The sequence below is a fragment of the Ailuropoda melanoleuca genome, chromosome 2, assembly GCF_002007445.2.
Source record: "Ailuropoda melanoleuca isolate Jingjing chromosome 2, ASM200744v2, whole genome shotgun sequence".
In the NCBI taxonomy this organism is placed as follows: Eukaryota; Metazoa; Chordata; class Mammalia; order Carnivora; family Ursidae; genus Ailuropoda; species Ailuropoda melanoleuca.
The window spans coordinates 15,250,413-15,275,900 of NC_048219.1; the positions used below are offsets into that span (position 1 = coordinate 15,250,413).

The window sequence follows — 25,488 nt, forward strand, 5'->3', positions numbered from 1 at the left end:
GACAGGTGGGGTGGACAGGTGGGGTGGGACAGGTGGGGTGGGACAGGTGGGGCTCGGCCATGTGGGGAGGCCACTCGGTGAGGTGAGAGTTCAGCTGTATCTGGTGGTTGGGGATAGATGGGAGTGTACCTGGGACAAATGAGGCGTCAGTTGTACCTGGGAGAGGTGGTCGTGGCACACTTTGGGGGTTCTGGATCCTGCACCATCTTGCTCAGGATGCTGTGGATCTGGGAGAACCTGGGCCGCTCACTTGGGTCCTTCTGCCAGCAGTCAAGCATCAGCCGGTGTAGGGGGAAGGGGCAGTTCCTGGGGGGTGGCAGCCGGAAGCCATCCTCCACTGCCTTGATTACCTGGGCCATGGAGGTGAGGGGCAGACAGGAAGCTTTAAGTCGCTCCAATACATGCACACATCCCATCCCAAGGAAGACTCAGGCAGTGGCCAGGCAGGACCGGAAGCAAGTAGACAGTGAAGAGGGGCCTAGGGCTAAGAGGTCAAGGGTCAATGGGCAGAGGTCAGGGAGTTGGGGCTTGGGGTCACTCACGTCTTGGCCAGACATGTCCCAGTAGGGCCGCTCCCCAAAGGCCATCACCTCCCACATGACGACACCAAAGCTCCACACGTCACTGGCAGAGCTGAAGTGTCCGAACTGAAGCGTCTCAGGCGCGGCCCACAGTGCTGGGCTGCGGCCGCTCTGCGGGCAGGCAAGCAGGTCAGGGGCAGGAAGGGACTGGTCCAAGTACCCCCGGGGTTCCCCACCCCGCAGAGCCCCAGATCCAGCCCCACCTGCCATCCTCCCAGCTGCACGCCTGGGGAAGGCACATAATGATGCCCACACCGGCATTTATTTGGGGCCAAGTGGGGGGAGGGGCAGGGCTGTAGGGAGTGTGGCCCTGACACAGCAGGGAAGTGAGCGAAAGTGGGGGATGGGGACCCTGGTGCGGTCTGATGGGCCCGTGTGCCTGGGAGAAGGGAATCCTCACCATGGTGGTGTAGACAGCCTCTGCTCGGTCCCTGGGGCCCCGCCCAAAGCCAGAGATCTTGCAGATAGGGCCACTGCTGACCAGCACGCGGCGGGCCGCCAGGCCCCGGTGAACGTAGCCCATTTCCGATAGATACTTCATGGCTGACGCCAGCCCGGGCAGCAGCCCCAACAGCTGCCCGGCCGCCAGCTGGCCTTCATGCCGCTGTGGGAAGAACATGCAGTTCCCTGGGGCTGTGGGACCCCAGGGAAGTCACCTGGCCCTCTCTGGGTTTGCCCCGGCACCCACCAGGTGGGCCTGGCCAGTGGGCTCCTTTTTAGGGAATGATGGCAAGTGCAAGTCCCACCAAAGAGAAAAGTGAGGCAAAGACTAACATGGTCAGCGGTACCCCTGGGACGCAGGCCACTCACCCGCAGGAAGCCGTCCAGGGCCCCGTGGCTCATGTACTCAGTGACAATCATCAAGGTGCTTCCTGTGCCCGGGGATGGGGGACACACACGCTAAGTTGCTTGCTCCCCTCTGCATGAACACATGCTCCCCCCCCCGGCCCCCGGACCCCAGCCTGGGCCAGGAGGGCCAGTACCAAGTTTCCCCAGCCCAGCCACCCTCCTGCTTGGCCCAGGACCCTCCATGCCAAAGAACAAAAGAGGGGGCATCTGGAGGAGGACAAAGGCCAAGGTCTAGGAGCTGCAATAAGTCTGCTGAGAAAGATCACCCAAGGTCCCAGCGATCCACCCCTGACAGTGTCACTACGGGTCAAAAAGGTCATTCAAGGTCGGAAGGGCCTCCCTGAGTCAGTGAAAGAAAAGCTGAGGCCTTCTCCCCATACTGGGCAGCTTAGGGGCTCCCTCCCACGGCTGGAGGAAGGAGCTGGAGGCCTAAGAGCTCCCCACCTCCCACCCTGTTTCCACCCCCATACTTGCGAAGCACGCAGCCCTACCTCGGGTGACGACACCTTCTAGCCTCACGACGTGGCTGTGGTCGAACTGGCCCAGCGTGAGGGCCTCAGCCAGGAAGCTGAGCCTCTGAGAGTCGGAACAGCCATCCCTCAGTGTGTGCACGGCCACGGGGAGCTCCTGGCGGCCCGGGAGCTGCAGGCAGCCGAAGGACAGCTCCCCGAACCGCCCTGTGAGGAGAGGGCACCTCAGACAGTCCCCTGGAGGTCACCCCCTGGCCAACCCAGGCAGGGTGAGCCGCGGAGAAAGCAGCTTCTGGATCACAGGCTGTTCCTGGCCTAGGGCTCAGGGCTCCCGAGTTCAAATCACAGCAAACTGAGAACCCGCAGGGTGACGTGGCCTTCGCAGTCCCCACCTCGCTCCCCATGAGGCAGCGATCGTGCCCATTTTACAGACAAGGAACGAGTTCAGAGCAAAAGAGGCACCTGCCCTTGGGCACACAGCTGCTCAGCGGTAGAGGCAGGACTAGAACTCTGGTGTGTCTGGTCCCCAAGTTTATGAATGCTCCTCCCCACCCCCCACCCCCCACCCCCCATGAAGGCCTGGGACGACACTGCCGCCAGGGGCAGTCTGCAGAGGCCAGCCAGCAAAGGGCTAGCGTGGGGCGGTCTCAGTGACCATGGGGACGGGGAGAGGGTACTAAGGCAGGACCACAGACCCCTCTGCCATCCCCCTCCCTGGGACCTGGTGGGTAGAGGTCCCGTTTGGTGTGAAGCTGGGGCCTCCCAGGCAGGCCGGGACTGGGGTGAAGGCAGGGCTTCCAGAAATGGGGGAAGGCCTGGGGGGCAGAGGTGGGTGGGGGAAGTAGGGGGCTCTTGGGACGGACAAGGCTTCCTGCGTGCCCAGCTTGCCTGCTCCAAGGCTTTTCTCCAGTGTGACGGTTTTCGCATCCAGCTCCTTGGCAAACAGATGAACAGCCTGCAGCGGGTCCCCGCAGCTCTGGGGGTCTAAGAATGTGCGGCGTGTCGGGACTTTGACTGGAATGCAGGGAGAGACAGAGATGGGCCGGAGGAAGGGGTTCCGGGGCCGGGCTGGGGGAGTTATGAAGGGCAGCGTGGAAGAGGGCTAAGGAGGGGCCCAGCGACAACTCACAGTGGAAATACAGTTCCTCCTCCTCGTCGTGGGCGTCCTGACCTCCTTTGCCATAGGGGCAGGGCCTGGGGAGGTGTGGAGACGTTCTTTGAGCTAGGCAGGCATGGCCCTTCCCCTCCCACCAGACCCGGCACCTTATCCCTTCAAAACCATTAAGACCTGTGCCCTAGGGGAGGGACCTTCTTGTGCTGCTTTGAAAGCCCCTCCCCACAGCTGACACATAACCCTAGCCCCAACCCCTCATCCCCACCCACATTCCTAATTATTTTCACTCTGAGCCACAATGCACATTCTTGCAGCTCCAGAGGCACCCAGATCCATACCCCTGACTTCGAACCCAAGCTGCCGGCCTGCCTTACAGGTGAGCAAATCAGGCAGCCTCTGCTGTCAGGGGCAGCCTCCGTCTGGCCAGGAAAACAAGCACGGAGTGTGCATTGCAAGCCCGCTCACAGGTCCAAGCAGAGGAGAAGGGCACACATAGCAGATGGGCCTGAGCCGTCCCAGGCCAGCAAGGGTCGTTTCCTGAGGCAGAGGTGGCCCTGGGCCGAAGGACTGCGTCACCACCAACAGAGCCCCTGACTGGCATTAGGGGCCCGAGGAAGGGCCCTGATGGCCCAGAGGAGAGCCCCGGGGCTGCTGAGCAGGTGAGCGTCAGGACTCAACCCGGTTGTTGCCCCTGCGGGAGCGCACGGTGGCTCCGTGGCCGCTGGGGCTACAGGGGGAGCACGGACCTGGAGAAAAACGAGAGGACTCAAGGGACATTTAGGTGATGGGGCCACAGGGCTCTGAGACTGCTAGGGCAGAAAGGAGCAGGGAGAAGGCAGGAACGACTTCCAGGGTTCTGCATTGCCCAGCCTTTGATGGCGATGTCATTTAGCAGCCCGGGGAGAGGAAAAGCTGGCGCTGAGCTGGTGGAAGTCTGCAGAGCCCACGGGGTGAGCAGGGAGGGGCGCAGAGTGGGGAGTTAGAAATGAATGGGGGTGGGGGGTGGAGGAGAGGTCTGCGCTGGAAATACAAGTGCGGGAGCTGTGAGCACGGTCCGGGGAAGGGGCCAGAGCCTGGGAAGTGGGGCTGTGGACAAGTCTGAGGACCCCGACATTTAGAGACTGGGTAGAGGAGAAAGAGGCCAGGGAGGAGGTCATGAAAGAACCGCCAGACAAGTCAAAGGGAAACAGAAGGGAAATCGGGGTGGCCGTATCACAGGAACGCAGGAAAGAAAGAGTGGGGCAGGGGAGAGGGATGGCATGGAATCAGTGAGGGGGACGTTCCCCCACGGATGGGAAAGGGGGGGAAGTGGTCACGATGGTGGTGAGCAACACGGGCTCTGGAACCTCACGCAGGGACTGGCTTCCCCGCTCCTGTGTTTCATAGCTGCAGGACTGGGTGGGCTCGGATTTCTCTTTAATAAAATCGGGATAAAGACAGCCCCTCCCGATACAGCGCGGTTGCACAGAGCTTACTACGCACTCACTAAAGGTCAGCTGTTACCTGGGGCCGAGGGAGACATTAGAACTAGTAGGGTTCCTGAGATGGTGAGAAGGGGCGGGGTTCGGAACACAGCAGGAAGGACTAGGAGGAAGGCACCTCATCTAGAGCAGAGGGAGGGAGAGGATGGGTGCAGAGACAGGCAGGTGTGCAGACTTGGGGATGAGGACCCATAGGGGGGGCAATGATGCCGTGAAGAGCAGGTGCAACAGATGTGGCCGAGGGGGCAAGCTGTAAGGACAGGGCTTCTGCAGGGCATAAGTGGAAGAGCTGGACAGAGTGTCTGCGGTGACGGCCAGGTGCATGGCAGGATATGGGAGAGGGAGGCAGAGGTGGAACGGAAGAGAAGGTCCTTGGGAATGAGGAAGTCAAAGAACCGAGGAGCCAAGGGGTGCGACAGGTTATCCAAGGGCCCCTGAGGTCAGCCAGAGTGGCGACAGGACTTCCATGGATGAGGGGAACATCCAGGAAAGGTGGGTGGAGAGGAAGGGGACAAGGCCGAGTGGATGGAGGAGTGGCACAGAAACCGAGAAGCTTCCACAGGACAACACCCTCTGGTGAGAAGTGGGATGAGCCAGGATGGGGTGGGGAGGGGAAGCGGAGGGGAGGAGACCCGGCAGAGGTCAGTAGTACTGCAGAGGCGCAGAGAGAGGCCAGCCTGTGAGGCTGGCTGGACATGCCATCGGCACCTGACCGGCAGATTCTCCCCGTTTCCGTGCCATTGGGTTTTGAGCAGGTTTTGAGACCGACTCCCCACTTACTCTGCCTGCCCTAGCGCATCTGTCTCCGAGGTGCTCCTGGCTAGCTACTCCTGTCCTGCACAGCCCCTGCCCAGAGGGGCGCTCCTCGTACCCCTCTCCCGGTTCCTCTGCCTGCCTCCCTGAGCCCCAGCCAGGACAAGAGGCTCTCAGCTCCTGTCCATTTCTGCTTTCCCAACAGGACCAACATGGGTGTCTAAGCCCCAGAAAGGAGCTCACTACTCCTGTCCTGCCTCCCTGACTGTCCTGTCTCAGGCAGAGGGGCTCCCAGAACCCCAGGTCAAGGCTCTCCTGTCCTCAATCACTTTCAGGGTTTCATTCAAGGCCAAGCAAACAGTGCCGTGCGAATGCTCATGGTCCACCACCGACAGGCAGTTCGAGGATGCGGAGATGTGCTGGGATGCACCCCCCCAGCAGCCATCACTGTCCTCTGCTCCCCCTGCCCCAGCCCATCACATGCAGACTTTCCACCCCTCAAGTCTGCTGACCTCAGCCCCAGCCCGGTACCTCCGCGTGCAGCAGAGGGCGGCCCTGGGGAGAAGGCGAAAACACATGGTGGGAGGTTTCTGCTGCGTGCAAAAGGACTGGGATCTTCTCTGAACCAAACTCAAGCTCCACACCCTTCCCCCTCCTCCCATCCCCTTTCTCTGCCCACTCTCCCGCAAGCTTCCTCCTGCTGGGAGAAGGGGAGGGGAGTTCTGGTGAATGAGTTCCCCTCCCTGTCCTCCCCCTTCCCACACACAATTCTGCCTTTCTTCCCTTTGCCTGTGTTCAAGGGCCTCAAGATCCCTTGCAGGCAGGGGCTGGGGGCCTCGGAGCGCCTCGGGAGAATCCTAATCACACTGGAGCAGCCGGAGCTTGATTCCATCCTCAGTGATGCCTTCTGACATTTAATGAGTTAAGGAGCTAAATCCCCTTCATCCCGGAGCGGCAGAGCAAGCGCGGCAGGGCTGGCTGCTGCAGGAGCAGCAAGCGGGGGGGGGGTCTACGCAGACAGCACTGTGCTTGCCTGTGCAAATCCTCATGTGTGCCCGTGCAGGTACAGAGAGAGGGGCTGTGAGCACACGTGAGTGTGCACAGGGATGCGACCCACCAGGAGTCAGCCAGGCTGGGACCAGCCACCTACCTCCTCCACATGGCCAGCACGCTCATCACAGAGCCCAGGACGAGGAGGGCTGAGACGGTCACCACGGTGACGACGACCACAGGGTTGTGGTCCCTGGACCCTGAGGCAGCTGGGGGTAAACCAGGAGGTTGAGGCAGGCAGAGGGTCAGGCGCCTGGGGAAGCCCCAGTGGAGACTCCTGCCCCGCCCCCACAGCAGAGGGACCACAGTGGCGCCCAGAACTTCCCCTCCTCTCCCCTGCCACTGTAGTTGAGCTCTGCGAGAGAGGCCCCCGGGGTCCAGACAGGCAGGCCTGGGCCTCCCTTTCCGCCTTTCGGATGGGCCCTGACTTAACATAGCTCTGCAGGGGGAATGGCCTCTCTCCTGAGCTCCCCGGCCCCATCCAGACCGTCCGCCGGCAATTACAGGAAAGTAACATTTCATGCACACTTACTCCATTCAAGATCCTGTACCACGTGCCTTCACTAAATGACCCTGTGTCACTGTCACAACCAGCCAGTAAGGTGGTGGTGTCTCCACCTCATAGCCGAGGAGGCTGACATTGAGAAAAGTTGTGCAATTTGCCCATGGTCCCATGACTCATAAATGGTGAACCTAAGATTTGAACCTGATTCCAAAAGTCTCTACTGTGAACGATTTCCCCAAGAGAGGGGTCTAGAGGACCCCAGGCTCCCAACCCCATCTAGCCATCCCTCCATCCCTCCATCCATCCCTCCATCCAACATTCGTGACCGGCTGGCACCAGCACTTAGAAGACAGTGATGAATGAGCCAGAATCCCTGCCCCGGAGGAGTGTACTGACCAGCCGCAGAGACAGAAACCAAATTCCCAAGTGTAGAATGATAAAACAGAAACAGAGAACTGAGCAGAGAAACGCTCATTCCTTCCTAAAGCCAGTGAGGAAGGCTTCTCAGGAGAGCGACGGCATCTGCACCGGGCCTGGGAGATCGGAAAGATTTTGGTGGTGCTTGGGCGCACAGGCTGGGTCTGGAAAATGGCAAGCCATCTGGTGGGGCTGGGGAAACAGACCTTGTGGGGGCCAAGAGGGGCCGGATGTGAAGCTGGACGGTGGGAGGAAAAAGGGAACGGGGGTGGGGGGGAGGAGACAGCACCTAAAGGGCCTGGCATGCCAGGCCAAGGAGCAGGGACTTCATCCTGAGGGTGACAGGGAGCCAGAGAGCAATGGACGGAGTTCCTGCCTCAGGGGAAAGGGACAAAGGTACCTGCTGGGTCGGAAGCAGGGATGGACAGGAGGTGCCTGGGAGAGGGGAAGATGTTTGGGAAAACTATCAAGAATGGGGCGCCTGGGTGGCTCAGTCATTAAGCGGCTGCCTTCGGCTCAGGGCGTGATCCCCGTGTTATGGGATCAAGACCCACATCAGGCTCCTCTGCTGGAAGCCTGCTTCTTCCTCTCCCACTCCCCCTGCTTGTGTTCCCTCTCTCGCTGGCTGTCTCTATCTCTGCCAAATAAATAAAATCTTAAAAAAAAAAAAAGAATGGGGGAGATGCTGCACAGCCCTGGAGACTCAGTTGAGATTAGATGAGGCGTGGGACACATGATTCAGGCCAGCCTCGGGCTCCAGGCCCTGGGACAAGCAGGGCGGGCGCAGCGCAGTGTCCAGGGAGTGAGGGCCAACACGGCTGGGAGCATTTCTCCCAGCTGAGGTGCTATGGGCCCAGGAGGGGCTCACAGCCTGTGAGAGGAGGTAGGATCCCCAGGGCTGTTAGGAGAATGTCACAGTCAAGTGACAAGGGATAGAGGAGGAAGGGAGAGTTAGAGGCCAAGAAGGCCAAGGTCAATGAGGGGATTTTAGAGCCCATGGTTCCAGAGGTGGGGACAGGATCCAGGGTCTGGCTGGGGCAGAGGTGGGTGGAGTTGCCAAGAACTGTCTGAAATGAGGTGTCCGTGTGGACATAGAAATAGAGACAGGACGGTTGTGGCAGGTGGCCTCCGAGATGTGCCCCCTGGATTCCTCACCTCCTGGTATTCAGTCCCCTTGAGAGTGGGTTTGACATAGTGACTTGTTTCATTTTTTTTTAAAGATTTTATTTATTTATTTGACAGAGATAGAGACAGCCAGCGAGAGAGGGAACACAAGCAGGGGGAGTGGGAGAGGAAGAAGCAGGCTCATAGCAGAGGAGCCTGACGGGGGGCTCGATCCCATAACGCCGGGATCACGCCCTGAGCTGAAGGCAGACGCTTAACCGCTATGCCACCCAGGCGCCCCCTAGTGGCTTGTTTCTAATGAAGGGAATACAGCCAAAGGGATGGGATGTCACCTCCAAGATGAGGTGACAAGGGACCGTGGCTTGTCTTCGGCACTCTCTCTCTATCTCACTCGCAGTCCCTGCAAGAATCAAGTTGCTGTGTGATGAGAAGCTCTAGGGAGAAGCCCAAGGGGCGGAGAACTGCATGTTCCACAAAGAGCCAGCGAGAACCCGAGCCTTGAGATGACCGCAGCCATGAGGGACCCCGAGCCCGCAGCACCGAGTTAAGCTGCACCCAGATGCCTGACCCACAAAAACCATGAGAGAACAAACGCTGGCTGTTTGCAGCTACTCGCGTTGGGGTAGTTTGTTACACAGCAGTGGGTAGCTGATACGGGGCTGAAGGGGCGTCCTTCATCGTGCTCCCGAGTTAAGGTCACAGCTCACTGGAAGAAGTGCTCCGCAGACTGGGAGACCTATTCTCCCAGAGCCTGGGCCACAGCAAAGGAGGCCGGGGGTCCGAGCAGGGTCTACTCACCGAGAAGCACCAAATGAATGGAAATCATCGGCCCATTTCAGCTAACAGCCCCCAGCTCCTCCCCCACCACACTCACTCCAGCCAAACCTGTAAGCCTTTGTGCGGATGGACTCGTCCAGCCCAAAAGCCTTCCCTTCCCATCTCCACACATTCACATGCTCCCCAGCTTTCAAGACAGAGCTCTAATCTCCTCCTGCCAGTACCTGGCCGAGGTCTGGCACAGACAGGCGTTCGAGCAAGAAGTGCTTTCTCTCTTCCCAGAACCCAAACTCCCTCAACATTTTATCTCCACCTCCCTTTGGGCTCAGAGCTCTTCCTATCTTGGATTAGACTCATGTAGCAGGTTGGAAAGAATTATTATCTTGACAGCTGGTGTCAGAATGCCTCTTGGGGGGAATTGCCTTTGTCCAGGAAAATACTTCCGTGAACTGCTCGGGGTAGACGGAGGTGAGACCCTGAGGGCGGGGTTAGCAGCAGGCAAAACCACCAAAGCCACAGCTAAGCTCCTCATCTCTCATCATGAAAGGGAATTTGGGGGTGGGTGCGGAGAAGAGGGACCAGGGGAGGGAGGTGAAGGGAGGAAGCGGGTAGCATAATACCGCGGGGGAGAAGCCCGAGCCGGTTTAGAATCAAGGGATCTGGCGTTGAGCTTTAGTTTTGTTCTGCTGTTTTGTCTTGATAACAGCTATATTGGAGAAATGATTCACAGACCATACAGTCCCCCCACTGAACGTGCACAACTCTCGCTATGTTTTGTTTAGTGTATTGCTGCAGTGAGGCCCTTTTGTGTCCCCAGCCTTCAGTGAAGTGTGCTTCTCATTCTAAGACCGAGTGGGGAAAGGGATGGCATCCCACGTTTGAGTCTGTATCACGGCAGAGAGAAAGAAGCAGAATGGGAAAGAATTTAGCCGCCGGAGCAAGAAGTGACCATGAGATTAAAACTCCTCCCAAGAAAAAAATAGCAAGAATCTTAGAGAGAACACAGGATGTTTCTACAAGACACAGGAGGTCCTGGGAGGCTGGGAGACCCCAGCTGAGATGTGGCTTATAGCTGTTCATGAGCCCCTCCCCTGTGAGCTCTCCCAGGACAAGGCCCCCCATTTAATTCATGTCACTGAATAGGCCCTCATCGGTGGATTCCAAATTCATGAATTATTTAGGTTGTAATTAAACTGTTCTGCAGGCTCCCTTAATTGCACGGATAACACCCCCTTCCCAGTTGGTCTCCCCACCCTAGCATCCCCCCCACACACAAACATACACACGCATCACTTACCCTCCCCTGGGGTCTGAACTTCAATGGAGGGATTGAAGCTCTGGGTCTCCCAGGAGGGTCCTGGGGAAGCCGCCCGGATCTGAAAGACGTAGCGGGTAGCCGGCTTCAGGTTGGTGACAGTGACCGCAGGTGCCCCTGTCTTCACCGTGGAGTAAGTCTCCTCACTCTGACCCTGAGGAAGGACCAAGAAGTGAGGCCCCGAGCCAGGGCCAGACCCGCGCTCCTTGGAGAATGACAGGGGCAAGGAGTAGGGGGGTGGAGAAGTGTCCTGAGGCGAGCATGGACCAGGTGGGAGAACCTGACTCCGACAGTCTAGGGAGGGCTCCAGGCTTCTTCCACAGGCTCTCCAACCCCTCTCTGCACCCAAGTTCCCACCTACACTCAGTGGTACTTGTGGCTGAGAACAGTAAGAGAAACGTTAGAGAAGACGCTAGATCCCCCTTCTTAGGGACGGACATCAGGGCGCGGCGGTTCAGAGGGTGAGCTGGGGATTCCTCAGAGGAATGAGAGAGAGCCCTGACACCCGCCCGGTCCCTGTCGGCTCTCAAAGCTTTTCCTTCTCTTTGTCATCTGGTTTTCACAATGTCCTGCAAGGCACGAATTCACAGCCAAGGAATCGGGCACAGAGGGGTGGAGAGACTCGCCCGAGGCCCCCACTGGATGGTGGGGACAGGGGCAGCTGTCATGGAGTGAGGTGCTATGCTGGACTCTTCAGAGGCCTGGCTGCCTACAGTGCTTGCAAGCACTTCTCTCCTCTTTCACAGGTGACAGTCACATCAAGGAAGGGTCAGAACGACACCACCTTGATTCCTTTGGGGCCCGCACTTCTTCTCTTTATCATACTGCCCCCAGCACGTCTGTTAATAGTGTATCCTGGGGATGCGGCCGGCCATCGTTTGTCTCTGCCCACCCCCTCCACCTTATTAGAGCCCCTGTCATGCCCACAGCCCCTCATTATCATGCGGCCCAGGTCTTCGGTCACAGTATTCAGGAAGGGAGCAGACTCTGACCTGAACTGGCCAATCAGAATCTCCCTTCCAGGTATCTGATACGCAGGGAAAGACCCTGAGGACAGTGGCTGCTGGGTGGAACCTCTGAGACCTGCAGGGTAGGGGCAGGGCGGGGCAAAGAGGCAAGGCTGCCAACCTGGCCAGCCATCAGGTGCCCTGAGGAAGCCCTTGCTCAGAGGGCGCGGGACTGGTGTGCACAGAGAAGGATGGCGAGGAGCACCATGCCTCCAGGACTCGTGGCCCCTGGGTTCCCTGATGCCCCTGAAACCTTACGAATGGAGCCCGTTTTGTACAGACTCCTCCTTTCAAGGGTTTCGGTTCCCTGCAAATTCATACCCCTTAGGGCCTGGGGCACCCACCCAGCTCCACTTCTTCGGGACTCTGTCTACTATGCCCTGATCCCCTGACGTCAGTGAGCCCTCCGTGAGCAGTGACGACATGCCCAGCTCCTTCCCAGTGTCCTCCTCTGCTGTCGCCTAAACCTCAGAGCTCCTCAGAGCTCTGTCTCAGCCGCTCTTCTCACGGTCACTGTCCTTCTTGGCCTTCTCTTCCGGCCCCTGGCTTCATTCAGCTTCCCAGCCCTATGCTGAAAGGCCCCACCTCTCTTTTTCCAGAACAGGCCTCTCCCTTGAGCTGCAGACCCCCAAGCCTACCTGGATGTACCAGGGACCCCCTGAACGTCGCTTATCCTCTGTGGGTGGCACCCCATCCCCTAGATCGCCCAGCAGTGACTCAGGAGTCCCTCCTCCTTGGTGTTCACTCCCTATTCCCCTGACTCACAGCTCTCAGGAGACTTGCAGTGTTCGAAAACTAGTATCTGATTCAGCCAAGAAGTCCCTCGAGTCACTAAGGGGTGAGTGAAGTTCTGACACATTATGTGCTGAAGATGAAAGCAAGGTTTCACTTGAATGAATAAAATTTGCACCAAGGTGAGAAACACTTTAACAGTAGATTAGGCATCATATTTAAAGATGATGAATTTATGGGGAAAAGAGATAGTGGGTTGGGATATATCTCCATCTGTCAAGTCGAGGTTGAGCTGCAACCATAGATTGACGACAGATACAAGAAGTCAGCAAAAATTGGCAAAAGCATCCTATAAGGATCAATCGGCTAGATGGCGTTTACAATAAGGAGCACTGTGTATCTTTTCTCCTCATTTGTCAATGATGTATTACACATCCTGTCTATGAGTAAAGCTGCAATAATAATTCATTCATAATAATTCACCGGCTGTATGGAGAGCAGGATGTTAAACATTCACCAGCACATGGCCAAGTTCCAGGGGACCACCTGACCTGGGTCAGACATTTTTGTAAATTTTGAAACAATATGGTATTTCTTTTTTTTTTTAATGATTTTTTATTATATTATGTTAGTCACCATACAGGACATCCCCGGTTTCCGATGTAAAGTTCGATGATTCATTACTTGCATATAACACCCAGTGCACCATGTAATACATGCCCTCCTTACTACCCATCACCGGTCTATCTCATTTCTGCATTCTTTTTCTTAAAAAGGGTTGCAGATCGTATGTATGGGATCTAGCCAGGCAAGATCTGGATCAGCCAGCCCTCAGGGAACGCTCTTAGTCAACTGTAAACACCAGGCAGAAATGGTGACAAGGGAGCTGATGACTGGTGAGGAGCCAAGGGCGGGGGACAGAGGACAAACGGTGGGGTCCATGCATGGAGTGGTGGGACAGCAAGAAACTCAGGCCTTAGGAGGCCGGTGGATATGCTCATAAGAAAGTAAGGAGGGCTTTCGCCGCGAGAAGGTAGAAAAGGAAGCAGCTGCGTGGAGACAGACCACAGCTCCCCAGCGCAACCCGAGGTCCTGCCGACCCCCGCCTCACCTTCTCGTAGTATCGGATCTCATACTCGGTGCCGTTAGCCCCCGGAGCTCCGACGGGCATGGGCTCCCGCCACGACAGGGACACACTCTGGGGCTCCACTCGGTCCCTGCGGATCTCATCCTCCTCCCAGGGCGCTGAAAGTAAATAACGCGGGGTTCTCCAGCGGATCCCATCGTGGGGCAGGGCCGGCGTGGGGGCTGGAGGGCGGGCCATGCAGGGAGTGGGGGCGGGGCCAGGTGGGCGGGGCGGGGCAGAGCCTCCTGAGGGGCGGGGCCTGAGGTGGAGTTCCGGGACCAGAGGGAAGGGATGCCGCTCTCACTCCACAGCTCTCAGCTTCCCCGGTCTCTGCGGGGGAAGGGCCAACCACCTGCTGCTTGCCCTGCACTCTGGCTGCCCTAGCGGTGGCTGGTTCTAATTCCCCAGGTTCTTCCTACACTTTCTGTGGTTTGGAAACATTAAAGAGCGTAGGAGGCAGGAAAACAACCTATTTAGCTACTCTAACGGTCTGGTCAAGAGGCAATACACTGGACGCACTAGGGACCGCAGGAAACTACCTCATCATAATAAAGACCATATATGAAAAGCCACACCAAACATGCTCAAAGGTGGAAAACTGAAAGCCTTCCCTTGAAGATCAGGACCAAAGCAAGGATGTCCACGCTTGCCCCTTCTATCTAACATAGTACCGAAGTCCTAGCCAGAGAGCTTGGGCGAGAGAAAGAAATACAAGGCACTGAGATTGGAAAGAAAGAAGTAAAATCATTTCAGGCCACAGGTGACATAATCTTAAATGTAGAAAATCCTATAAATTCCACAAAAACAGCATTAGAACTAGTAAATGAAGACAGCAAGGTTGCAGGATACAAAGTCAACATGCAAAAATCAGTCGCGTTTCCACACACTAACAATGGACAATCCGAACAGGAAATGAAGAAAACAGTCCCATTTACAATTTCACCAAAAAGAACAAAATACTTAGCAATAAAGTTAATGAAAAACGAGAAAACACTGTTGAAAGAAATTAAAAACGACACGAATAAATGGAAAGACATCATGTTTACGGAGTGGAACACTTAATATTGTTACAATGTCCACACTATCCAAAGTGACCTACAAATTCAACTCAATTCCCATCAAAATCCCAAAGATGTTTTTTACAGAAATAGAAAAGAAATCCTAAAATTCATATGGAAAATCAAAGGACCATGAACAGCTATATGATTTTGAAAAAGAAAAACAAGGATAGAGGCCTCACACCTTTTGACTTCAAAAACATTACAAAGCCACATGGTCAGAACAGTCTGGCACCGGTATAAAGACCAAAATACAGACCAACTGAGCAGAATAGAGAGCCCAGAAATAAACCCTCACATATACATTCGAATGATTTTTGACAAGGGTGCCAAGCCAACACAATGGGGAAAGGACAGACTTTTCAACACACAGTGCTGGGAAAACTGATTACCCACGTGCAAAAGAACGAAGCTGGACCCTTACCTTCTACCACATACAAAGTCTAACACAAAATAAATTACAGACCTAAATGTAAGACCTGAAACTATAAAACTCCTGGAAGAAAATATAGAGGAGGGTGCCTAGGTCGGTCAGTCGTTTAAACGTCTGACTCTTTTTTTTTAAAGATTTATTTATTTATTTTAGAGGGAGAGTGAGAGAGAGTGCACAGGGGGAGGGGGAGAGGGGAGGGAGGGAGAGAGAGAGAATCCCAAGCAGACTCCCTGCTGAGCACAGAGCCTGAGCCTGAGATCATGACCTGAGGCGAAATTGAGAGTCAGACACTCAACTGACTGAGCCACCCAGGTGCCCCTGTGTCCAACTCTTCGATCTCAGCTCAGGTCTTGATCTCAGGGTCGTGAGATCGAGTCCCACAACAGGCTCTGCCCTCCATAGCTTCTGCTTGAGATTCTCTCTCTCTCTCTTTCCCTCCCTCACCCTTTTGCCCCTCGCCCCTCTCAAGCAATAAATTCTAAAAATATATTTTAAAAAAGAAAAGAAAATATAGAGGAAAGCTTCCTGACACTTGATTTGGCAATGATTTCTTGGATATGACACCAAAAGCACAGGAAACAAAGCAAAAATAGACAAATGGGACTGCATCAAACTTAAAAACATCTTCACAGTAAAAGAAACCATCAGCAAAATGAAAGGCAACCTATGAAATGGGAGAAAATATTTGCTAACCACCTATCTGATAAGGGATTAATATCCAGAATATATAAAGAATTCCTACAACTCAACAAAACCCCCCCACAAACAACCCAATTTAAAAATAGGTAGAGACAGGGGCGCCTGAGTGGCTCAGTCTATTAAGCGTCTGCCTTCGGCTCAGGTCATGATCCCAGGGTCCTGGGATCGAGCCCTGCGTCTGGCTCTCTGCTCAGTGGGGAGTCTGCTTCTCCCTCACTGCTGAGTATATATCCCAAGAAAATGAAGTCACTATCTTGAAGAGATATTTGCACTCTCGTGTTCATTGCAGCATCATTCACAATAGCCAAGATGTGGAAATTACTTAGTACCTGTTGACGGACGAATAAAGAAAAGAAAATCATATATATACAAAGGAATGCTATTCAGCCATAAAAAACAAAGAAATCCTGCCAGCATCAAGAACGTGAGTGAAGCTTGAAGGCATGATGTTAAGTGAAATAAGAAAGACAAAGACGAATAGTGCATGATTTCACTTATATGTGGAATCTAAAAAAACCAAACTCATAGAAACAGAGAACAGATCGTGGTTGCCAAGGGTTAGGATCTGGGGAAATGGGAGATGTTGGTCAAAAGGATACAAACTTCCAGTCAGAAGATGAACAAGTTCTAGGGTTCTAACGCACAGCAGGTGACTCTAGTCAACAGCACTGTCTTGTACACTTGAGAATTGCGAAGGGAGATCTTAAGTGTTCCCATCACACACACACACACACACACACACACACACACACAAGGTAACTCTGCGAGGTGATGGATGTGCTAACTAACCATATCGTGGTAATCATTCTATAATACATACATATAACAAGTCATCACATTGTACACCTTAAACTTACACAAGTGTCGTGTCGATTATATCTCAATAAAACTGGAGGGAAAAAAAGAAAATGTGATATAGACACAAAATGGAATATCATTCAGGAAAAAAAAAGGGGGAAATCCCGTCACAGGTATGACATAATGAACTTGGAGGACGTGATGCCAAGTGAAATAAGCCAGTCACCAAAGACAAATACTGCATGATGCACTTATAGGAGGCCTCTAAAGTAATCCAGCTTAGAAACAGAAGGTAGAATGGGGGAGAGAAGAGGGAGAAGAGCAGTTTTTGTTCAAAGGGCACACAGCATGAGTTCTGAAAGAGTTCAGAGGTCTGTTGTACAAGGATGTGCATATAGTTAACACCACTGCACACTATACACTTAAAAATGGTTAAGTTGGTAAATTTTATATATAACTTATATATTTCTTTCCGCACCAAAAAATAGATAGATAGATAGATAGATAGATAGATAGATAGATGCATGCCCAGGTCACACAACCCAAAACAATTAAATCATCTTTGTAGAGAGAGACTCAGGGATTAGTATCTTTTTCTTTTTTTAATCTTCTTGGTGATCCCAATGTGCAGACAACTTTGAGAATCACTAGTCTAGATAATGTTGACTGAACAGTACTGAATTTATAAAAGGTAACAATGCCTGATCTGAGGCAGGGACCAAGTTACTGGGAGGTAAGATCACGGCCTCACTTTAGGTGTGTTGAGCAGAGGGGTTTCCAAGAGAAGATACCGGACAGGCAGCTGGATAGGTGGTTTCGGGGCTCACAAAAGGCATCTGGGAATGAGCTGGAGATCCAAGAGCCAGCGGAGGGTGACTAGATGAAGCTGCCCCAGAGGATGCGGAGAAAGAGAAAGAAAAGCTTTTAGGAAACCAGCATTTAAGAGGCAGGTAAGGGACGAGGAGCTCAAAAATGAGGAGCCGGAGAGGGAGCGGGAAAACCAGGAGCAAATGAGATCACAGAAGCCCAGGGGAGAGAGCATTTAAGGTTTCCTTCTTGACTCTTCCGGTTATAAGCTATTGGTCCATGGCCTCTTTCCTCGCATGTAGAATGGGAAGAATGATGACCTCATTAGCTGGCTGTGAGGATCCTGTGAAGTCATGTAAATGGAGAGCTCAGCACACTACCCGACAAGGAGCAAGCACGCCGCACAGGCTTACCAACAAGAGGTGCCCGTGGCTGGCAGTGTCACACGCTGAGAAGAGACAGGGTAAGACATAGCGCCCTCTGCCTTTAACAATGTGGCAGGTCCTGGGGGCTTCAGGGGTTTGGGGGAAGCAGATACCAGGGGGCAACGGGCCAAGAAGTGGAGACGGGGTGGATGGCACGTGATTATGGCTTCTAGTTTTAAATGGTCACCATTGAGCAGCCCCCACCTCCAGTCCCTCCCAAGCTCTAATTAAAACATAAAGGGACAGAAAGAGTTGAAAACCCAGAACATCGCCATGCCCTAGTCTTGACAGCTGATTGCCAGAATGCGGGAGGAGGACAGTGGCATATCTCCACCTAGGAGAACACTGGTGGAACTAGATTGAAAAGTGCAATTGTAGTGAACCCCCAGGCTACGCTGCCCACAGAGTGACCCTGCCTCCCATCCTAAAAATAACTTGAAAGATCTTTGATCCCTCCTCCCACTGTCTGACCCTTAAAAAAGGCAGGGTCTTTGTCAACTGGACGGTGCTTAGCCATCAGTCTCCTGCCTGTTGCCCTGGAGGGAAAGTGCTCTTCCCTATCCCCCAGGAGGGAGGGGGGTCCGCTTGGAGATGGTAGCTCGCAGAAAAGACATGGGTTCAAGGGGGAGAAGGGTGAGGAAGCATCCGAGAAGAAGCCCCTTGCAGATACAGATAGCACGATAGGAAGAGCCTAGGAATGTCATTTTTTGCGACTACATTTGCTGAAAGCATCAGATGGCCAGGATAGAGGTAGGAGAAGCTTCAAGCCCACAGAGATACGTCAGATGAAAGCCTGAGAAATCCTGAGAACGGAGCTGGACCCCGAGCCCAAGCACCTCTCTCCCGCAGCAGATCAGTGATGAAATTCGGCCAGCGCCCAAGCGGGACCAAGAGCACAGCAGGCGCGACTGGAAAACCGTTCAACGGCCACGTCCCCCTTCCTTGCCTGCGGAGCCCAACTTTTGATTCAGGGTGTACTGTCTCCCCGCCACGTGACTCACATTAGTTCTGATTGTTCTGAGATATCGGTGCGTGCTCACTTCCTGTGCCAATGATGGGGGCCGGGCTTGTAAGCCAGTTCTGGCCAACATAAGGAGAAATCAGCGAAGGGGAGGATGGATTCTGGGATATGTTTCTTGCTCTTAAAATGGTACCTACAAGGAAGAAAGAGGTGTTTTTCTGCTCTGGATGGTAAGGATGTGATATCTGGAGCTGTTGCATCCGACTTGGCCACCCAGGGAGCCAGCCGAATGTGATAAGGATGGCACAGCAGAAAGACAGAAAGAACCTGGGTCCTTGAGGACCCTGAGGAGCTGCTGAAGTAACCATGTTCTACCTCCACCCCTAGGTAAGCTAAGAAAGCATTTTTAGGGGGCGCCTGGGTGGCTCAGTCAGTTAAGTGTCTAACTCTCGATTTTGGCTCAGGTCATGAGATCAAGCCCTGTGTGGGGCTCCGTGCTCAGCACGGAATCTGCCTGGGATTCTCTCCCTCTCCCGCTGCCTCTCCCCCTGTTCCTTCTCTCTCAATAAATAAATAAAATCTTTTTAAAAATCCTTTTTAGTTAAACACCAACTGGATGGAGATTTATTGTTACTTGCAGCTGAAAGCCTTACAAACCAACCCAGGGGACAATTCACACATTGGGTGTTTTGGCAGACACTAGCTATCTCCTTGTTCAAGAACGAGGAAACAGAAAACACCAAGAAATTGGGCTCATGAAAAAAACCTTCCAGAATAAATGAACGGCAAAATTATTCTGAAGATCCAGGAGAAGCAGCTTCTTCCAAGGGATTTAGTGTGATGGAGAGACAAGTGAGGCAATTGTCTGGCATCTGCAAGAAAATGAGAGAACACACAGCCTCCCCAAAACGGGAGCAGAAGGCCATGAAGGGACAACAGGCGGAGAAGAGAAAGAAGATGGGGGGAGGTACAAGTGGGGAGGGTGAGCGAGGCCGGGGGGGGGGGCAAGGGGGCGTTAGCAANCGAAGCATTTAAAAGAAAAGGCATTGCACAGGGGCGCCTGGGTGGCACAGCGGTTAAGCGTCTGCCTTCGGCTCAGGGCGTGATCCCGGCGTTGTGGGATCCAGCCCCACATCAGGCTCCTCCGCTATGAGCCTGCTTCTTCCTCTCCCACTCCCCCTGCTTGTGTTCCCTCTCTCGCTGGCTGTCTCTATCTCTGTCGAATAAATAAATAAAATCTTTTTAAAAAAAAGGCATTGCAAACATAAGGAATTTTGACAGAATCACACGCAGGATGGGAACATCAAGTAGACAAGAAGAAGGCAATGGAAATGAAAAGTATGTTTGTTATACATACAGAACGCGAGAGCAAAACCGCAGCGCGAAAATAACACACATTGCTTTCAAGCAGCCGTGACGTGATTGAATGTTGACCGTACCTTTCACAACAAAGCAAACCTCAGCGGTGACTTTAAAAGGGAAAAGTTGTACAAACCTCTTTCTCTAAGCATGGAGCAGTAAAATCAGAAACAAAAATAAAAGCAAATCACCCGGAAATGGAAACGCATTCTCTAAAATAAATTCAGGCAAAACGGCAATACGAGAAGAAAACCATAGGTCTAAATCTTCATGACCTTGTACCAGGTAGTGGTTTCTTAGATAGGAAACCAAAGGCACAGGCAACCCAAGATTTCACCAAAATGTAAACCTCGGAGCTTCAAAAGCCACTACTCAGTGAGAGACAGGTGTCCGCTGGCAGTATGACTAGGGGCTGAGCAAAACGGGGGAAGGTGGGCAAAAGGTACAAACTTCCTGTTATAAAATAAGTAAGTCCTGGAGCGCAATGTATGACGTGGCGACTCTAATTAACAATACCATGTTGTGGGGGCGCCTGGGTGGCTCTGACAGTGAAGCGGGCGTGGGGGGCTCCGGGGTCGGGCTCCCAGCTCAGTGGGGAGCCTGCTTCTCCCTCTCCTTCCAGCTTGAGCTGTCTTTCTCTCCCCCTCTCAAATAAATAAAGTCTTTGTTTTAAAGATTTTATTTATTTATTTTAGAGAGAGACAGCAATAGGGAGAGAAAGCACAGCTGGGAAGAGAGGGAGAAGCAGTCTCCCCTCTGAGCTGGGCCCCCCACCATGGGCGGCTCGATCCCAGGACCCTGGGATCATGAACTGAGCAGAGGCAGACGCTTCACTAACTGAGCCACTCAGGTGCCCCTACATAAAACCTTTACAAAAAATACCATGTTGTATTTTTGCAAGTTGCTAAGACAGTCGACCCTAAAAGCTCTCATCACAAGGAAAAAATGTCTGACTATGTGTGGTGATGGACGTTAACTAGACTTCCTGTGGTGACCATTGTGCAATATACACAAGCATCACATCGTGATGTCGCACCCAAAATGAATATTATATGTCAATTATATCTCAATTTTTTAAAAAAAGTGGTAATCCACAGAGTAGGAGACAAATTTTGTGAATCCTACATCTGGTTAGGGTGGTTATGTGTTGAATTGTGTCCCCCAAAAGAATGTTGACACCCCAGCTCGTCTAGAACGTGACTTCCCTTGGAAATAGGGTCTTCGCCACGGTAATCAAGTTCCACTGAGGTCACTCGAGCGGGCCCTCATCCAATATGAGTGATGTCCTTCTGAAAAGGGGAAATCTGGACACAGAGACAGACACTCACAGAGTGGAGACAATATAAAGATGCTCAGAGAAGAGGCCGTGTGACTGGAACACGCATCTGCTCGCCAAGGAGCAGGGCTTGCCAGCGCACACAGGAGGCTGGAAGCAAGGAAGCCCCCCGCCCCCCGCCCCGGAGCAGGCAGAGAGCCACTCTGCTGCCACCTCGATTTCAGACTTCCAGCCTCCCCAAGTGTGAGACAATACACTGCTTTGGTTTTAAGCCATCTAACGTTTGGTACTTCGTTACAGCAGTCTTAGAAAACTAGAAAGGCCTTAGAAAACTTAGAAAAATACAAGGGCCTAATATCCAGAATATATATATATATTAAAAAAAAAAAGAAAGAAAGAAAAGAAAGAGCTCATCACTCAATGACAAAAAGAAAACCCACCCCATGAAAAGATGTTCCAGGCCACCAGTCATTAAGGAGAGGCAAATCCAAACCACAGTGAGGTCCCACTTCACACCCCCTAGGATGGCCTGTATGTAACCAGCAAAGACAAAAACCCCTTTCAGTGACAGGTGGAGAGATTGGAACCTTGCAGGTTGCCGGCGGGGACGTCAAACGGTGCAGCTGCTTTGGAAGACAGCGTGGCAGTCCGGCAGGAAGTTCATCGGTTCCCCAAAAAGATAAAGGGCTGTGGGTTTTAGCCAGCTCAGGCTGCCACAACAAAACACTACCCACCCCGAGGCATAAACACCACAAATGAATCTTTTTCACAGTTCTAGCCCCAGACCGAGATCAAGAGGTTTACAGATTCTATCCAGAGTATCCTGGGAAGGATTCTCTTCCCGACTTGCAGACCGATGGTTTCTTGCTGTGTCCTGCCTTGGCCTTGCTTTTGTGTATGCACAGATGGAGGAGGGAGCTGGTGTCTCTTCCCCTTCTGGAAGGTCACCAGTCTTATGGGATTAGGGCCCCACCCTTATGAGCTCATTAACCTTACTTCCCTAAAGGCCCTGTCTCCAAGTACAGCCACACTGGGGGTTAGGGCTTCAACCTATGAATTTGGGGGAGACACAATTCAGTCTGTAACAACATAGGACTGAGCAATTCCACTCTTATGTACACACTCAAGAGAACTGAAAACATGTTTCTACAAAACCATGTACATGACTATTCATCGCAGCATTATTCGTAAAGCCAAAAAGTAGAAAAATTGCCCATAAACTGACGAATGGATCAAGAAAACTGCGGTATACAATGGACTATTACTCAGCCATAGAAGGGAATGATGTACCAATACACATTACAACATGGACAAACCTTGAAAACATTAGGCTGAGCAACAAAAAAAGGCAGACACAAAAGTCCACATGCTGTAAAAGTCTATGTGTATGAGATGCCCAGAATAGGCAACTCTACAGAGACAGAAAGTGGATTAACAGTTACCGTGTGCTAGAGGGGGTGGGAGGAATGGGGAGCAACTATTAATAGGTTTCTTTAGGGGGTGATGAGAATGTTCTGGATTTAGATAGTGTGGGTTGCACAACTATGAATATACGAAAAAGCACAGAATTGTACACTTTAAAAGGTATGTGAGATTTTAGGGCATGTGAATATCTCCCCAAAAAAGTGACCATACTAAGGATGTGATAGAGTAGGTGTAAAAACACACTGGATGTGACCAAAGTTACACTCAGAGGAAAATTCATAGGCTTAAAATATGAAAACAAAACTAAGCACTGAACTCACGTAGAAAAAGACTTCAGGAAAGCAAGAGGATGTTTTTAATAAAGGTAAAACTATAACATAAGTGACGAAAGTACAGAACACTGGAATTCACAAATTCAAGAGCTGATTCTTTATCATAACCAGTAAAATAAACTTCTGGCAAGGATAATTAACTGAAAAGAAATCTCAAGCATATAACATGACGAATGAAAAAGCAGAGTGAACTACAGATACTGAGGAAAGCTTTAAAATGTACATTTCTAGGCTACTGAATAAGAAAAAGATCACCAAATACTTGCTATGAAAACACAGATGAACAAAATGGATTCAGAAAGTATGGAAAAGGTGGAGAATATCATCAAACTTTACCCCCAAAGAAGGTGCAGGCCCCCAAAAGTGGTTTTGCACACCTCTAAAGAATGATAATTATGGTATTTAAACTGTTGCAGAGCAGAGAAAAAGAAGAGATTTTTCCAGATGCCTTTTCCAAAGCCAGCAAAACTTGACAAATGCTAAAACTTGACAAAGAATACAATAAAAAAAAGCATTAATCTCTCTTGTAAATGTACATTGAAAAAATAGTAAAATATAAGCAAATTAATTCAGCAAAATATTAAAAGAATAATACACTCCTGTCCAGTAAGGTATAATCTGGGAATGCAAAAAGAGCTCACCCTAAAAATCCATGAATAGAATTCATCGTACCAATAGGTCAGAGGAGAAAACACATGCGGTCATCTTGAAAGATGCTTAAGAAGCATTTTACAAAATTAACATCCATTCCTAATTTTTTTTTAAAGTTCAGTAAAAAGTGAAAGCATTATATGGCCAAAGGGCTTAAAAGCACAGGGTGTCCACTTACTAGCTGGGTGACTTTGGACAATTCGCTTGTGCTCTCAGGCCTCAGTTTCATTATTTGAAAGATGATTACCATTCCATTTAAATGAATAAATGTAGAAAGTCATACTGCACAAGGCCAGTGCCAAACACAGAGCAGCTCTCAATCAGTGGAAGCTTAGCAGTTTTATTAGTAAAACGGAAACAGCATCTCCTCAACAAGATTTTTAAATCCATCTATATCAAAACAGGATTGTTAATAGGAAATACCAGAAAAAAATCTCACATCATATATACTGTACAAAAGGGATTTTAGAGTAGATGGTTCTAGATATGGACATAGAGATAGGCAAAAATGTGGAAGGATATACTCCAAGACATTAATAGTTGTATAGCTCTGGGTAACAAGGTTATGGGCGCTTTTTTCTTTTTCCAAATTGAATTTTTTTCAATGTGAATGCAATAGCAAATGTTAAGTCACAGTAGAGATAGTAAAAAAAAAAAAAAAAGAACAAAACTGTTATTCCAGAAAACCAGACAAATTGGAAATCTCTCCCAAAAGGCAGAGAAAATGGATTAAGAGCTAAAAATGATAAAGGCTGTGACAAGATTTGAGAATCAGAAAATGGATGTACAACCTAAGTCTTAGAGAGATTCTTAGAGAGATACTGGAACTATCAGAAACTCTAGTCCAAGCAATAACAGAAAAAAAAGTTCTTTTCCAGGAATAAAAAGTGTGTGCAGATCAAAAGTTTTACTAGGTACCAGCCAAACTCAATGAAAAGAGATCAATATTGGTTAAGTTTTATTTTCACTAGTAGGTGAAAGAATTACACAAATACACACGCCCAAGGTACTTGAAAAGAAAAGTTACCCTGGTCTCAGGCCTCTCCAAAACCCAGCTGCCAGAAGACAGGGAAGGAGAGTCACAAACCCATCCCATCTCACATAGGAAAAGACCCCGACACCCTACCACTCACTTATCTTTCTTGCAAAGGATACTTGAAGGATTACTTGAAGGTGGCCCCCAGCTTCGGGAATGGGGAAGGGGGAGCACGAAAGGACGGTAGGTCTTTATTTCCTTATCTCTATTCCAGACTGAGAAACGTGACTGCTACGGGCTGACCGGTGCCTTCTATCGTCCCTACAGTCGGACCCTGTTGTGCCTCCTTGCTCTTTTCCGAGACCAGGGAACAGGGCGACCGATGCGGCAGGGCTGGAGGCTGGGGGACACACGACAGAACCCCTCTTTCCGAGGCAGGAGAGGAGGAGGGACGATTCTGCTCTCTAATGAATGTTTGAAAAGGGCGGGCAGAAGATTGCGGGGCTGTCCGCCTCTCCTCTGCGAGAGGAGAGGCAGGGCGGCTGCGAGCCGGGGTGGTGCCGGGCTCTCCGCCTGGTCGGGAGCTGGGGCGCCCGCGGGCTCCCACAGACGCTCCCCCGAGAGGCCCCAGCGGCACCGAGTCACCCGCGTCCTCAGTCCCTCCCCCGGGGCCTCCGGGAAGGGCCGGCCGTCGGCGGGGGTCCCCGCGCTCAGGGATGTTTGCTGGGGGGCGGGAGGGGAGCTCGCCGCCCGGAGAGACGCGGGACGCGCGTTCTAAGCCCGGAGGGCGAGGGCGGCCGGCGCGGGGCGGCTGCGAGGCGGGCCGGGGACGGGTGGGCGGCCTTACCCCCGGGCCCCGTGGACACGGTGACCTGCGCGTAGGTGGCTCCCGCGGCGGCAGCCGGGCCCGACACGCCGTTGAGCGCCGCCACGCGCACGGTGTAGCGCGCCCCGGGCCGCAGGTGGAGCAGCGTGGCGGCGCGCTC

The 25,488-nt window shown here is 52.2% G+C and overlaps 1 protein-coding gene across 1 annotated transcript in view; it reads right to left on the minus strand.

Moving 5' to 3' along the window:
• LOC100481516 (ephrin type-A receptor 10) overlaps positions 1 to 25,488 on the minus strand; it is a 38,794-nt gene that overhangs the window by 2,697 nt on the left and 10,609 nt on the right. Inside the window, exons 5-15 of the mRNA XM_034645221.1 lie at positions 25,350 to 25,485; positions 13,288 to 13,421; positions 10,420 to 10,591; positions 6,399 to 6,507; positions 3,030 to 3,094; positions 2,789 to 2,914; positions 1,922 to 2,107; positions 1,392 to 1,453; positions 982 to 1,185; positions 543 to 692; positions 157 to 350 (exon numbers count right to left, since the gene is read on the minus strand). Of these exons, the coding sequence (XP_034501112.1) occupies positions 157 to 350; positions 543 to 692; positions 982 to 1,185; positions 1,392 to 1,453; positions 1,922 to 2,107; positions 2,789 to 2,914; positions 3,030 to 3,094; positions 6,399 to 6,507; positions 10,420 to 10,591; positions 13,288 to 13,421; positions 25,350 to 25,485 (1,538 nt within the window). The remainder of the gene's footprint in view (positions 1 to 156; positions 351 to 542; positions 693 to 981; positions 1,186 to 1,391; positions 1,454 to 1,921; positions 2,108 to 2,788; positions 2,915 to 3,029; positions 3,095 to 6,398; positions 6,508 to 10,419; positions 10,592 to 13,287; positions 13,422 to 25,349; positions 25,486 to 25,488) is intronic.